This window comes from Silurus aristotelis, assembly GCF_946808225.1.
Source record: "Silurus aristotelis genome assembly, chromosome: 15".
Lineage (NCBI taxonomy): Eukaryota > Metazoa > Chordata > Actinopteri > Siluriformes > Siluridae > Silurus > Silurus aristotelis.
Window position 1 is genome coordinate 723,429 of NC_139588.1, and position 15,000 is coordinate 738,428.

General features: G+C 38.6%; 1 protein-coding gene and 1 long non-coding RNA gene across 10 annotated transcripts in view; both read right to left on the bottom strand.

The window, feature by feature from the left end:
- Positions 1–15,000, bottom strand: part of LOC310738056 (uncharacterized protein) — a 491,148-nt gene that overhangs the window by 463,690 nt on the left and 12,458 nt on the right. For 8 of the 9 annotated variants that reach the window (XM_083562932.1, XM_083562939.1, XM_083562936.1 and 5 more), the window contains one exon: positions 14,677–14,850. The exons of the other annotated variant lie outside the window; for it this stretch is intronic. In XM_083562932.1, the coding sequence (XP_083419058.1) occupies positions 14,677–14,850 (174 nt within the window). The remainder of the gene's footprint in view (positions 1–14,676; positions 14,851–15,000) is intronic. 9 annotated transcript variants of the gene reach the window in all.
- Positions 5,237–5,905, bottom strand: LOC310738335. The gene is made up of 3 exons (XR_014537052.1): positions 5,711–5,905; positions 5,531–5,620; positions 5,237–5,404 (listed from the first exon to the last, which is right to left on the bottom strand). It is a non-coding gene; the product is annotated as an uncharacterized lncRNA (long non-coding RNA).

The following is a 15,000-nucleotide window of genomic DNA, read 5'->3' on the forward strand; positions in this document are numbered from 1 at the left end:
TTGCTTAATTTACCTTTAATTATATGTTATTATTATTAATTAATGATAATGATCTATGTCAGGGTCAAACTCAATTGCACATGGAGCCAAAACTCAAAGCACACTTTAGGTGGTGGGCCGATCAGGAGAAACATTTATTGAACACACTAAAACAATGTTTTTTTTTTTTACATAAATATGAATAAAAACAGACAGGAATATTATTCCAGAGTAAATAAACTTAAACGTTAAATAAATAGCTCTCCATAAAAATATCTCCTGTCAAAATTATACAAGTTAGAAATATGAACATGCTGCAAAAAAACCCTGAACAAATCAATAAAAATTGTGCTTTTAGGTAAACGTTAAAATCACAACAAATCAAAACAATCAGATTTCTTTGCTCTTATGCCATTTTATAAAAAAATAATCTTAAACTTCAAATAACATCAAATATTTTGCTCTCCATAAAAATATCTCCAGTCAAACACCAGACGTCTCACAGCTTCATCATGCAGCTCTTCAGAAACTCTCCCTCAGTAAATAACTGGCTGATATGACTCTGATTTCTCCTCTGTTTTCACACCAGCTTCACTTTGTGATTTGCTCTGGTGAAAAACATCTGCTGAAATGTCAGATTCTTCTTTAACTCTTCTACTTTCTGTATATTCTGCTCTGCATTCAGGTTTTTCAGCTTCTCCTGATGTTTTGTCTCGTAGTGCGTCTTAGATTCAATTCTTCAATTACAGCCACATTCGCTCCACATATAAGACACACGTGTTTACCGCCAGTGTCAGTAAACATCTACTCAGAATCCCATCGGTTTTGAAAGGCTCTGTTTTCAGAGTTAACTTTTCTCTTCGCCACTGTGAGGCGCTGTTTCACAATAACTGTAGAGTTAAATACATCAACAGAAGCTCGACTTGATTGACGCTGGAATGTTCCCAGGTGGTCTAGTGTTCGGTAAGGCAGCTGAAGCGCTGCATTATGGGATCTGTAGTTTGTGTTTATCAGTGCTTCATATCACCGTGTCATTAATAACAATAATAATAGATCTTTATAAAATCATCTCACGGGCCGGATATAATTGTACGTCGGGCCGGATTTGTCCCGCGGGCCTGAGTTTAACACCCCTGATCTATGTAAAGACACTGATCATCTTAATGATTTCTCACAATAATTATCAACATAATTAGCACCATGTTGGTGACCCCTGCTTTATGGTGTTAATTTTGACCAACCACTAGCTCTGACAATAGTCATCTTTGTTTTCAATAACCCAAAAGATATTCCCATGATCCTCCCATGCAAATATCATTGGTTCTAACATACTTTAACTGTGACGTTATGTGACGTGTCACTGAAACTTGAATTGTGAATACATAGGGTTGTTTTTACTCTGGACAGGCAACACAGAAGATGATGCAGGTTAACAGAAAAATTCACAAGTCACTGTTATATGAACAATAAAACATTTAATTTAAATTACCGGAAAATCTACAAAAATGTCAAATAATAAAATATAATAGATGCAAACACACAAAAGGTACAAATAATATTTTAAAATGATGTATATATTAGTGAAAGAGGCACAGGGTTTATTTGTATTTTTGTTATTAATTTTAAATCTGATTAAACATAAGGAGATTATTTTCTTTATGTGGTTTGATCTATAGGTGGTGGTGAGGGTTTCTGTGTGTGTGTGTGTGTGTGTGTGTGTGTGTGTGTGTGTGTGTGTGTGTGTGTGTGTGTGTGCGCGTGCGTGCGCATGTGTGTGTGTGTGTGTGTGTGTGTGTGTGTGTGTGTGTGTGCGCGCGTGCGTGCGTGCGCGTGTGTGTGTGCGTGTCTGTGTGTCTGAGTTTTAGCCTGTGCATCTTCCGGGATCTGAAGTTCCAGGTGCCACCCAGTAAACTCCATGCAGTGGGTCCAGTAGAATGGGGAGTAATACAAACAGAGACACAGGGTTTATTTATTTATTTTTGTATGTTTGTTGTTGTTATTGTTTTAAAATCTGATTAAAAAATGTGAGAAATTATTTTGTGTAATTTCATCTTTAGGCGATGGTGAAGGTTTGGAGGTGGTTGAAACATACACCTCATATAAAGACTCTAAAAAACAACAAGAAATACGTCACACATTTTAACAGCAGGAATAAGAAGCACCAAGTGTTCAGAATGCAGCCACATCATTATTCACATATCAGCTCACTGTATTTTCATGTGAAACAAACATGTAACATCTGTAACTTAGACAAAAGCAGCATTTCACACGAAAGAATCAAACGTCCAATAATATTATTGTGCCTGATGGCATCAACATCAATTCTGTTTATTCTGGGAGCATCTCCTATTTCATTTGTCCTTCTGGGTATCGAGAGAGAGAGAGAGAGAGAGAGAGAGAGAGAGAGAGAGAGAGAGAGAGAGAGAGAGAGAGAGAGAGAGAGAGAGAGAGAGAGAGAGAGAGAGAGAGAGAGAGAGAGAGAGAGAGAGAGAGATGGTAAGGAACTTAGATTTGCTAGATAATACACATGTACTCAACACAAAGCTTTCGCTCAGCAGCTCTCAGTGTCTCTCTGTTTTCAGTGTCATCAATATGTCTGGTAATTGTGTAATCTGAGAGGAACTTTAGCTATTTCTTTAACTGCGTCAGGGTCGAGCATCTTGTTGACAGCGGCTTTGCAGGCGGGGGGCATTAATGTCTCTGCCACAGTGTGGGGCTTTTTTTTTTTTTTTGAGCACTACGAGTTGCGCTACTGGGTAGGTCACTTTGAGATCTCTCTCAATCACCTTTGGGTTTTTGAGATATGGTGTGTGTGTGTGTGTGTGTGTGTGTGTGTGTGTGTGTGTGTGGGGGGGGGGGGGGTATATTGGAGAAGGCTAAGGAGGAAAAAAGAAAGGCTAAGGAGAAGGTTAATGGATGTGGTGAGAGAAGACATGCAGGTGGTTGGTTTGAAAGATGATCCACTGTGGTGACCACTAATAGAAGCAGCTGAAAGAAGAAGAAGAGGAAGAAGAAGACAGACAGGCTTGTATATTGTTCTTTGTTAAAGAATGGCTTCCTTCTTGCCCCCTACCCCACAGCCCAGACTTGTACAGAATACAGTATACAGTAGTCACATGTAAGGTGTGAGCAGCACCTGCCAGAAATTCCTGTAGTTCCGTCAGTGTTGCTGTTGGCCTGTTGGTAGCTTCATAATTAGTTTCTCCTCATCCTCTTATCATATATATATATATATATATATATATATATATATATATATATATATATATATATATATATATATATATATATATATATATATATATTAATGGTGTGAAAAAGTGTTTGCCCCTTCATAATTTCTTATTTATCATCAAACTAATTTAAATATTAGTAAAGATACACAAATAAACACAACATGCAGTTTTTAAATATTTTTACTTTTTTTTTTTTTTATTATTGAGGGAAAACAAAACCCAAAACAACATGGCCCTGTGTGAAATACTTTAATTTCTCTCACCACACCCAGGCCTGATTACTGCCACACCTGTTAGCAATCAAGAAATCTCTTAAATAGGACCTGCCTGACAAAGTGAAGTCGACCAAAAGCTCCTCAAAAGCGAGACATCATGCCAAGATCCAAATACATTCAGAAACAAATGAGAAAGTAATTGAGATTTATCATTCTGGAAAAGGTTATAAAGTCATTTCTAAAGCTTATGGAACAGTGGAGAACCTTCCCAAGAGTGGCCAGCTGACCAAAATTACCCCAAGAGCACAGAGACCACTCATCCAAGAGGTCACAAAATACCCCACAACAACATCCAAAGAACTGCAGGCCTTACATGCTTCCGTTAAGGTCAGTGTTCATGACTCCACCATGAGAAAGAGACCTGGCAAAAAAAAAATTTCCAAGACGAAAACTGCTAAGCAAAATGACCGTAAAGGCTCGTCTCACTTTTTGCCAGAAAACATCTTGATGATCCCCAAGACTTTTGGGAAAAGGAAAGCTGAGTAGTTGAGCGCGAGCCGTTTGCATGTTGTTAGCGCGATGCTCGATGTTCACAATGCAAGTTATTGCTCGTAATGCGTTAAATAAATAAAAGTTTTTGCTCCTCCTGTAAAGTATTTATAAATCATGTTACTCACAATACAAGCTTCCCCTGTACGTAAATTATCATGACACCAATCAGAACTTTTGCTGTTTCCTCACGGATGGTTTTAATTGTCAGATTCTGGTCCTTGATTTGAGACTTAACGCATCAATTAAACAAATGTTTAGTGCTGAAATATTTTTTTTTTTACATTTTTTCATATCTGTTAGTATTAAGATGAGCCTCACACTGGTTCTCTAAACACATTCTTATGTTGTCTGTTCAGTGTCTATAGGATGTTTACGATGTGAGTATGTAAGGTACATGGAATGTCTTTGTGTGGGTTCACATATCTCTGGTTACTATGTCTTCTTACCCAATCAGGAACAGTTTTAGGTCAGGTTTTTTCCAGTGTGTGTACATATACTTGTCTGTTATCTGCATTAAACTGAATAAGAACATATGCATCATTCTGTGTGCTGTGTGATTCTTCCCTGATCAGAAAAGACCCCACGGGAATCGTAGTTCGTATGGAAAACCTCTCCAAGATTTAAGTGTTTGTTGGGGCATGATAAAAATATAACTATCTGAGTAAAGGAAAGGACGTTGTAAATAAATGTGTTGCGTTAAAGGTTAATTTTTAATAAAAATGAAGAAATGCGTGCTGCATTAATTGTGCATTAATAATATTAGTGCTGTTAAAATGAATTTGGGTTAACGTGTTTATTAACACGCTCATTTTGAAGGTTTTTTCAGTATAAAGGACATTATATAAAGGTCAACCCAAACAGATCACAACAGTTAAGCTTTTTCTTGAGCCATTTATACTTTTGCATTTTCTTTGTAGAATCTGTACAAAAACACACAATTTGACTTCATTTCAAAACAGCAGGAAAACTGTAATGCAGGGAAAATGCACAAGAATCTGTATGTGCTCTGTTATACTGCATGTATTATATGCTGTATAATAATGATGGTGTCTACAGCTGTGGCATCATATTGATGTTCTTAAGAGGATGATTGGGACTGAAGGCAGATGATTGGGTGTGAAACGCACGACCCGAAACTGTAAAGAGACAATCAATAACACTGTGCAGATCTATTATGTATTTTATTTATTTATGTACAAAAATAATAAAATCTATTAAACATTATTTAATGTAATAATTTTTCTTGACTTTAGGTGAGAACAAAGGAAGCTGATCTGCTTCAGGCACTTGGGGACGGCTGGAGGAACGGCTTTGTGAGGTCTTTCTTCCACGATTCTAAAGCGTTCAGAGGGACTTTGGGGCTGCTGGGTGCCAGATCATGAGTGGCATAAACCACTGCGAGCTGCACCTCCCACGGCAAATCTGCACACAAAATCCATCATAAAATTAGGACTTGCTGAAGCACTTTCCTGTTGCTAGAGAACTAAAAATCAGAGAATAAAGATAAAGATTGATAAAGGACTTGTTTAATTGATCCTTTAGTGATACCTTTTTGTCCCCTGAACTCAGTTATGCTTTTCACCAGATCCTCCACTGATGCTGCCACGTTCTCCTTAAGACCATTTTGGCCAAGTCGCCCTGATTGAGATAAAGAACATGAGTGAAAAACAGAAGAATCCAGAAATAATGTGAGATGATGCTTTAAAACAGGATTCACAGGAAACTTACCAAGTAGCCTGAAAATTGCTGCTACAGAGACGTTTCTGAACTTTTTTTCCTCTGTTTGTGTTTGTTTCAGCAAAGTATTCAAGATGAGCCACACACTTTTTCTGATGAATAAAAAATTGGACATATTAAGTGTTTTTGTGGCAGTAATAGAATACCATCAATTGTAAGTTTATGCAACAAGAATAGAAAGTTTGCAGTATTTGGGACACACACACTGGGACACACACACACACTGTCTCATATGAGTCTCACATTTGCCGGTTTGCAATTTATCTAATGTTTAAAAATCTAGAAAGATGAGAATTAAACAAGTTGAAGCAGTTTCACATTCAGTACCATATAACATGGGAGACCCTCCAAATCCAGCCCAGTTGTGCACAGAGAAGGTCCAGGCTGAAGACGTAGTCCCAGGCAGCAGGACGGAGATCATCACCATACCAACTGCTCTTCTGGAATGTCAGACTTTTGTCTTTCAGAAGAGCCTTCAGTGTGCTGGTGATGGCTCTGTAGGGGTCTCCAGGAGGCTCCTAGCAAAAAATACATCATTTATTTAAAACCCAGATCAATGAAACAATGTTTATAATAATATGATCATAACTGTAAGGTCACAAGCAATCACAAGTGCAGATGATTGAAATACTGAGGTGGAGCTCTAACTGTGCATTCTGCTCTTTTTATAACCTCCATTTATTACTCTTATGTAAGGAGGAGTCCTAGAAAATGACCTCCAAATGACCCCAAGATTTTAAATACACATGAAAAATAGCACACAGCGTTACTGAAGGGTTTATGTATCAGACAGTAACAGGGGTAAATAATGATCTAGAATACTACATGAGTGTGTTATTTGAGGCACAACGTTAGTTTGTTTATTCAGTAGTGAGCACAGTGTCACATGGCTCTATATCACTTCCTTTATTAGTATATTATGAAACAGATTTATTTGCTTGCATCTTTATTGCACTGATCTGATCATTTTTGTCATAAACAGCATCATTAACGCTGGAGTTAAGTGCAGTTTAAGGCATTCTTATTTATAAAGATAAGATTTTATTAATAAAAAAAGAAAGTGTCCTGTAACACTTTTAGCTTGAATTTTGAAGTAAGAAATTAAATACTTATTAATTTAATTCAACATGAATTTATAATGAATTTGCTCCATAGATCACATGGACATTGGAAATGAAAAGTAGATTAAGATTGCAGTAAAACACATGAAAAGTCCAGTTGAAAAACGATGTTTAATGACTGTTCTGATGACTGTTGTGATGAGAATCAGCTACTTACCGTATCCCAGTGCAGATATTTGCTGAGCAAGTAATAAATCTTTCCGTATGCCTTCATTTTGCACACGATGTGAACGGCTCTGCATAAAGGGCTGTTATGGGAAAAAACACTTGGCCATGCTGTCACCATGACCATTATCAGTTTTGGGGCTTCAGAAGAGTCTGCAAAGGAAACAAAACGATACCACAGATTTAAAATACACTGTATAGGAAGAAATACAAAACCAAAAACAGAACACAATTGCCTTCTTTATATCACTGTCCAGATCATTTTTAGTAAATATATAATGACATGTCAATATAATCTCACCTTCTTTAAGAAATCTGTAGGCGAGGGCATGTGCTTTATGAGAGTCTCCTCTTTTTTAACACAATCCCACATAAACCCTACAGAGAGACTGCAGGAGTTCATGTCCCATAGACTCTTTCTCCACCTTGATCTTCTCCAAAACCGCTTTCAGAAACGTCTCTGCTAACGTCTAAATGAGACGGAAGAAAAAGATCAACCAACATCCAACTAAATCAAACATGTATTCAAGTCATGCATGAAAAATAAATATTAGGGAGTTAAGACTTGACTGTAGATTAGGTTTAGAAAAACTACTAGAATTTGCATTAACCAAAACCTGGAGTAAAGTTTTTACATGACAAATCAAATCTACTGTTCAATTTCAGACCATCAGGAACAGTGAATTATGGATTGACTATTGAAAAAGAGAAAACTCAAATCCACAGATAAAGAATTGCATGTACACTAAATAAAATGCATGCGTGTGAATTGAATGCACACTAAATAAAACAGAAGATAATCACTGACCTCGTTTACACTAAACTTGGAAATGAGAGATTTTTCTTGATCTGTCAGAGAAGGAAGTTCACATTTCCCTTTAAGTAGTGCATCAATCCAGTTTGGAGATAAAACATCATCACAGGAATGCTGCAGTGTTTTTAATGCACTAGTGATGAGGGATTGTTTTGTGTGTTTGTGAGCTGCAGCATCAAGTCGAGGCTTTTTAGCAGCACTGGGTGGGGGCATGTTCTGATGCAGATCTCTTTGCTCTCAGGATGGTCTGGGTTTGATTTCCTGGGAGAGGAGATTTGACAACTGACACACAAGCACACAGTTTTTCCAGACTCAAACTCCTGACTGTTATCACACATGTACCTACCTGACACATGTAGGTTGATTAGAATGTTTACATTGGTGATTTATGCTGAGATCAAATTGATTTGACAGAATTGTATCATGCAGTAATAATGTGCTTTTACTCTCTTACACACTGAAGGCAGAAGCTGGTTTTTAATACATAAAGCATTTAAAGCATTTCTGTGGAAAAGAAAGGAAAAGATTGAGATAGAACACTAGATTTTCCTGTGCAGTTTATCACATGTTGATTTTGTTTACAGAGATTTACATGGATCAAATGTGATCAAATCACATGACAGACAATTCTACAGTATAGATAATACATTGGGAATGTTATATTACAGGGAAATAATCAGCATAAATAAAGTAAAATCAGTAATAGAAACTTACTTGTTTTTTGTATATAAAGTGTGTTTTTATTAAATATTTCGAAAATGATCCACAAGCAGTCTTGATGTCGGTCACCAGAAAAAGAGATTTTGCTGCACCAATCAGGGATGCGGACGCAACCAGAGAGGCGGAGCTTCTAGTATCAACACGCCTTTGCTGTAAAAGTGATGGGAAGATCGGATCATTTTAGTGACTCGGTTCTTTGAATCTCATTTATGAAAATGAAATTAGAAAATAAAGAATCACTCTTAGAGACGAATCGTTCTTCTGAGTCACATTGAAGACTCGTTCAGAATCAAGGAATCGTTCATAACCGAACAAATCACTACTCTGAATCATCAGTAATGAGCTCCGGGAGAAACTCCGTGTTCCAGGTGGAGGATGAAGACCCTCTGCCGGGATGGAGCGACTGTAAGAACCCTGTAACGGTGACTTTCTAGTCTTTATGGGGTTTATTCTCTTTGCAACACCGAGTCCCACACTTTGAGATCCATGAGCTAGGCTAACTAGCCGGCTAACTAATCTTAGCTTCAATAGGTTTCATCCGCAGGTTCAATATTCTACATTTAGTGAGTTATAAATAAATATAAATATATTCTGTAGAGTAATGAAATTATCTTTGCATAAATTAAAAATACAAACATTGAAAACAAGCATTTGAAGGTAGTAAAGTGGCAGTAAATCACGTTTGAAAACAGATGAGAGAATGAAATAGAGAAACACAGCAAAATAACAGACTTAATGAAAAAGAAAGGAAAAATATGCGTTGGTGTATAAATGCTGTTATTTGCTGCTTTTAGATTTAGTGTTTGTTCTCAGCGTTTTAATTAAATCATCACGATGTCCAGTGCGACTCCCGAAGTTACAAACAAACAGTTTACACAATAACACTTCATTAAACTGCACCATTTTCACATGATGAATAACAGCATTCACTAACAACCAATTTCATTATCCATTATTATCCATTCCATTAGTTATTGCAGAATAAAAACCCATAAAGTTTGGAAACTCACTGTTCCAGCAGTCGTACAGTCGCTCTATTAAACATTTTTCTACTATTGAACATCAGGTAGCTGCTGAGTGTGTAAGTAGTAGTAGAATATAGTAGACCCTTTAGACCAGGGGGGTCCAAACGTTTATTTACTAAAGTCCTGTATTAGATCTGTTACATATGAATTGTGTGTGGACACGACGTCTCTCCTGAAGGTTGTCGGTTACAAGACGGAGACAAAAAGTTATGGACGGCAAACTTTTTTTAATGACCATAAAGTGTAATCTATTAATATAAAGTGTGGGTTTGGTCATATGAGGGGATTTCAGTCAGCATCAGGGGGTAATTTTGCTGGTGTCGGCATAAAGACTAACAGCAGTATGTAAGAGCAGTGTCTCTGTTGTGTTACAGCTCTATCAACACTTTAATCTCGTAAGAAGCGCGAGACTGAGAGGAACCACCACATCCAGAGTCCACCCACATCCAGCTCAAGTTCCAGCTGTGGAGGAGAAACCAGCTGCAGCTCAAGTTCCAGCTGTGGAGGAGAAACCAGCACAAGTTTAATATTCAGTCAAAGCTTCTTCAGCATCTGTGAGTGACGTCCAGATCTACACACACACACACACACACACACACACAACAATACCTATATTTAGTACTGTATTTTTCGGACGCACAGAGAGCGGACGGCCGAGGTGTTAACTGTGCAGATCCGACTGAAAGTGAAAATTATCGCCACCGCAATGAAGCTTGAGGATTTTGGAGGTGGACCATCGTGGAGTTTATTAATGAGACGTAAAGACCTGTCCATAAGGTCACGGACGACTCTGTGTCAGCAGCTCCCTCCCGACTACGAGGAAAAAGTTTCAAACTTCCGCAAATTCACTCGTGCAAAGATAGCGGAGCATTCCATCGTCCCGCACGACATCATTCATATGGATGAGGTTCCGCTGACATTTGATCTGCCGCTTAACTCAGACTGTGAACAGAAAAGGTGAATCATTCATCGTGCTAAAATCAACTGGCCACGAAAAAACACACTTTACCTGCGTACTGAGCTGTACGGCGTCGGGAGAAAAACTTTCACCGATGGTCCTCTTTAAATGGATTACGATGCTAAAAGAAAAACTCCTGGAAGAAATTGCTGTCAAAGTAAACAAGAAAGGATGGATAACGGAAAGACTAATGAAAGAACGGCTGACGCAGTGATACGGCAAGAGGAGGATTTTTTCACACGAACAAGGCATCGCTCGTTCTGGACAGCATGAGGGCTCACGTAACAGATTCTGTGAAAGAAGCCATCAAGAGGACAAACTCCATTCCAGCTGTGATTCCCGGGGGCATAACAAAGTATTCAGTGGGAGGTTTGGATGACGAGGGGGGAGAAATCCTTCACTAAAACGGGCCGAATGCGAAGAGCAACTTATGGACGAGTCTGCAAGTGGATCCTGACAGCGTGGAGCACGGTCAAAAATCCACTATAATCAACGGGTTTCTAAAGTCTGCACTACTGTGTGTTGAAGAGGGCAGCACGAGCTCAGCAGGGAATTTGCCTTCAGATGAACATGACCAGAGCGACAATGAAAACGATTCTGAGGGAACATCAGATGAAGCAATTCTGAGGCTGTTCAACTCCGACCCTGAAGGAGATGACTTCACTGGTTCCAGTTCACTGGAGGACCATTGACTTTACTGGTAGGCTCCTGTTTTGTTACAAGCCGTGTTACAGGCACTGTCTTTCGTTAAAGCCTGTGTTAAGTTGTTTAGTTTCAGTGTAGGCTTATAGACAGGTGCGGCTTATTTATGTTAAAAATATATCTTTTTTTAAAATTCAGTGGGTGTGGCTTATACATGGGTGCGCTTTATAGTCCAGAAATTACGGTAGTTGATGCTTTTGTTACTTCTAGATTAGACTACTGTAACGCTTTACTGTCTGGGTGTGTGAGTAAGTGCAGAAATAAGCTTCAGTTAGTTCAGAATCCAGCAGCAAGAGTCCTCACTAGATCTAGGAAATATGACCACATCACTCCTGTTTTTATCATCTACACTGCTCTCAATTACATCTCGCATTGATTATAAAATATTACTACTGACGTATAAAGCACTTAACGGTATGATCCTCCACGCCTACTTAGATCAAAAGGTGCTGGTTATCTGTTGGTTCCTCAAATAATGAAGACTACAGCAGGGGGCAGATCTTTTTCTTATAAAGCCCCACAGTTATGGAACAACCTTCCAATCAGTGTTCAGGACTCAGACACAGTCTCAGTGTTCAAGTCGAGGTTGAAAACACATTTATTCAGTCAAGCCTTTGATGAGTAGATTTTTTCTCAGGTAAAGGCTCAGATCTGGAGGGAGCATGGATATAGAGTGTTTGGTGAACTGGGATATTTGTATGCTGTCGTCCCCTCACATTCACACGTTCACTCAGGTTTGTTGACGGTGGTGTGGTGGGCCGTCTCTTATCCCAGAGATCCCTCATGTCTGTGTTACCTTCTGGTTCTCCCTTTTAGTTATGCTGCCATAGCGAGCCTTGCCGGTGTCCAAACTGCACAGTGACAAAAACTTTCATACAACAATAAGGACACTTAATAATCCATATCCTTCTCTTCCTGTCACCCTCTCTCTCTTCCTCTCTCACTCTCTTTCTTCCTCTTCTCTCTCTCTCTCTCTCTCTCTCTCTCTCTCTCTCTCTCTCTCTCTCTCTCTCTCGCTCCTGAGGTCCCAGTGACCACTGTTCCTGCTCCTCTCCCCTCTGTGGATCTTCCCACTTCATCCAGGTCTGCCTCTGGATAGTGTTCTCTTCTTGGAGGACACTCTGTGCAGCTTGGGACGGTTTCTCATCAACGCCTTGGGTGGTTCCATGAAATTCCGGAGTAAGAACAGGAGCATTGAGGATGGATTGGACTGCAGTTAAACAGAACCTTTATTTTAATATAATTTACTTTTGTCACATTTTCCCAACATTTGATCATGTGGATTTTAATTCTTAGTTGAATTTAAATGATGTTCAACACTTTAATAACAGAAACAAAACACACACTATATTTAAACATGTAATTTGTATTAACTATTACAATAAAGATAGATCTATTTTTGTACTTTATTATATGTAAAACATGTGCTCACATGCAGAATCTAATCCTGCCCAGAGCTTTGCAGATATTTTGCTCTCCACTGCTGCTATTTCCTGTTCTTAATGAATTATTAAGGAAGTTGTGTATTAAGTGATTGATCTGTCAATTGGCCTTTAGTTTTTCCTTCCATTTATTTCTCTCAGATTCCAAAGTTTCCTCCAGCAGAGCAACACGTTCCTCCAGTCGCTCTCTGTCTCTCATCAAATGATCTCTCTCATCCTTTGCAGTCTTCTTCTCTTCTTCACAGTAAATCAGGGAATCCTGGAGATCCCTGGTGGTTTGGAGCTGTGAGGTGATCATCTCCTCAATGTCTAGTTTGGCCTTCTTTTTTTCTTGCCTGAATTTATATTGCTCAAATTTTAAAGTTTCCTCCAGCTGAGCAACATGTTCCTCCAGTCGCTTTCGGTCTCTCATTAAATTATTTCTCTCATGCTTTGCAATCTTCTTCTCTTCTTCACAGTAAATCAGGGAATTCTGGAGATCCCTAGTGGTTTGGAGCTGTGAGGTGATCATCTCCTCCATGTCTAGTTTGGCCTTCTCTTTTTCTTTCTCAAATGTATTTTGTTTAGATTCCAAAGTGGCCTCCAGCTGAGCAACACGTTCCTGCAGTTGTTTTTGTTCTCTTGCCCAGCTTTCTCTCTCACTTTCTACAATTTTCTCTTGTTCCTCATGGAGTTTCAGTGAAGACAGAAGCTTAGTGATGTTCTGGAGGTGTGTGGCGTTTCTCTCATTTATCTCCTGTTTCCGGTCCTTTTGCTCAGAGGCCAAAGTAGCCTCCAGCTCTTGTACCATCTGTACCAGAATGTCTTTCTCTTCTGTCTCTGGTGTTTTCTTCTCCTTTATCAGATTAAGAAATGAATCCAACTCTGCTGCTACTTTCTCTATGTGTTTCAGTGCCTCCTTCTTTTCAGCAGCCTGTTTAGATTTCTTTTCTCTTATGCTTTGAAAAATCTCTTCCACTTCCATTCTTAACTTTATGTCTTGTTACTCACAGTAACTGATCAGAGAAATGAGAAATACTGACTGTTCTGACTTATACAGACTTGTCCTACTGTGACGTCACATAGTGAAGCCCCGCCCTTCTTTTGCGACGTCACATCTGTGCTTTCCTGCGCATGTGCTGAATGTTGCAGAATCATAAATGACCAGTAGGTGGCAGTGTGATGTGTATTAGAGCTCACTGTCACAGCAGGTAATTAGAAGTAGTGGAGCTCTAATGACGTCATTAATAGCGAGGACAAGACACACAGCAGTTTGGGATTCTTTTATTGACTTTATTGATTAATTGATCAAAGTAAGTTCATGTGTATGGAGTAAAAACAACCTGTACATTTCTGTACCTAAACCCAATAGAGAATCTTTGGAGGGAGCTCAAACTCCGTGTTTCTCAGCGACAGGCCAGAAACCTGACTGATCTAGAGAAGATCTGTGTGGAGGAGTGGGCCAAAATCCCTCCTGCAGTGTGTGCAAACCTGGTGAAAAACTACAGGAAACGTTTGACCTCTGTAATTGCAAACAAAGGCTCCTGTACCAAATATTAACATTGACTTTCTCAGGTGTTCAAATACTTATTTGCAGCTGTATCATACAAATAAATAGTTTAAAAATCATACATTGTGATTTCTGGATTTTTTTTTTAGATTATGTCTCTCACAGTGGACATGCACCTACGATGACAATGTCAGACCCCTCCATGATTTCTAAGTGGGAGAACCTGCAAAATAGCAGGGTGTTCAAATACTTATTTTCCTCAATGTATATCAACACTTTTGTACATTTATTAGATATTAGAAACTAAAACAATACAAAAGTCAATAAAAAGTCATGATTATAAAAAGATAAAAATTAAATCAACACTAATTTAAACTAACAAACAAAAGTAAAAAAATACAACTATAAAGTTCCTCCTCAGAACATTGATGCTGAACCTAAAAGCTCTGCTTCAGTCTCACTATTAGAGAATGTGTGTTACTGAGGAGCAGGTCATGTGACTCTCAGAGAGATGATCTTACCACAGTATCTCCAGTTTACAGTGAGGATTCTCCAGTACAGCAGAGAGACACTTCACTCCTGAGTCTCCTACTTTATTCTTAGTCAGATTCAGTTCTCTCAGGTGTGAGGGGTTTGATCTCAGAGCTGAAGCGAGAGCAGCACAGCCTTCATCTGATACTCCACAATCACGCAACCTGCAGATACACAATGACACACACTTCACTCTCTCAGTTTATACAAATTACACATCCTGTGTGTTTTGAAATGAGTGTATATATTAAAACATTTTATTTAGTGAGAACTATCTGTTTCTTTTATGCAGTATGTGTGTGTGTGTGTGTGTG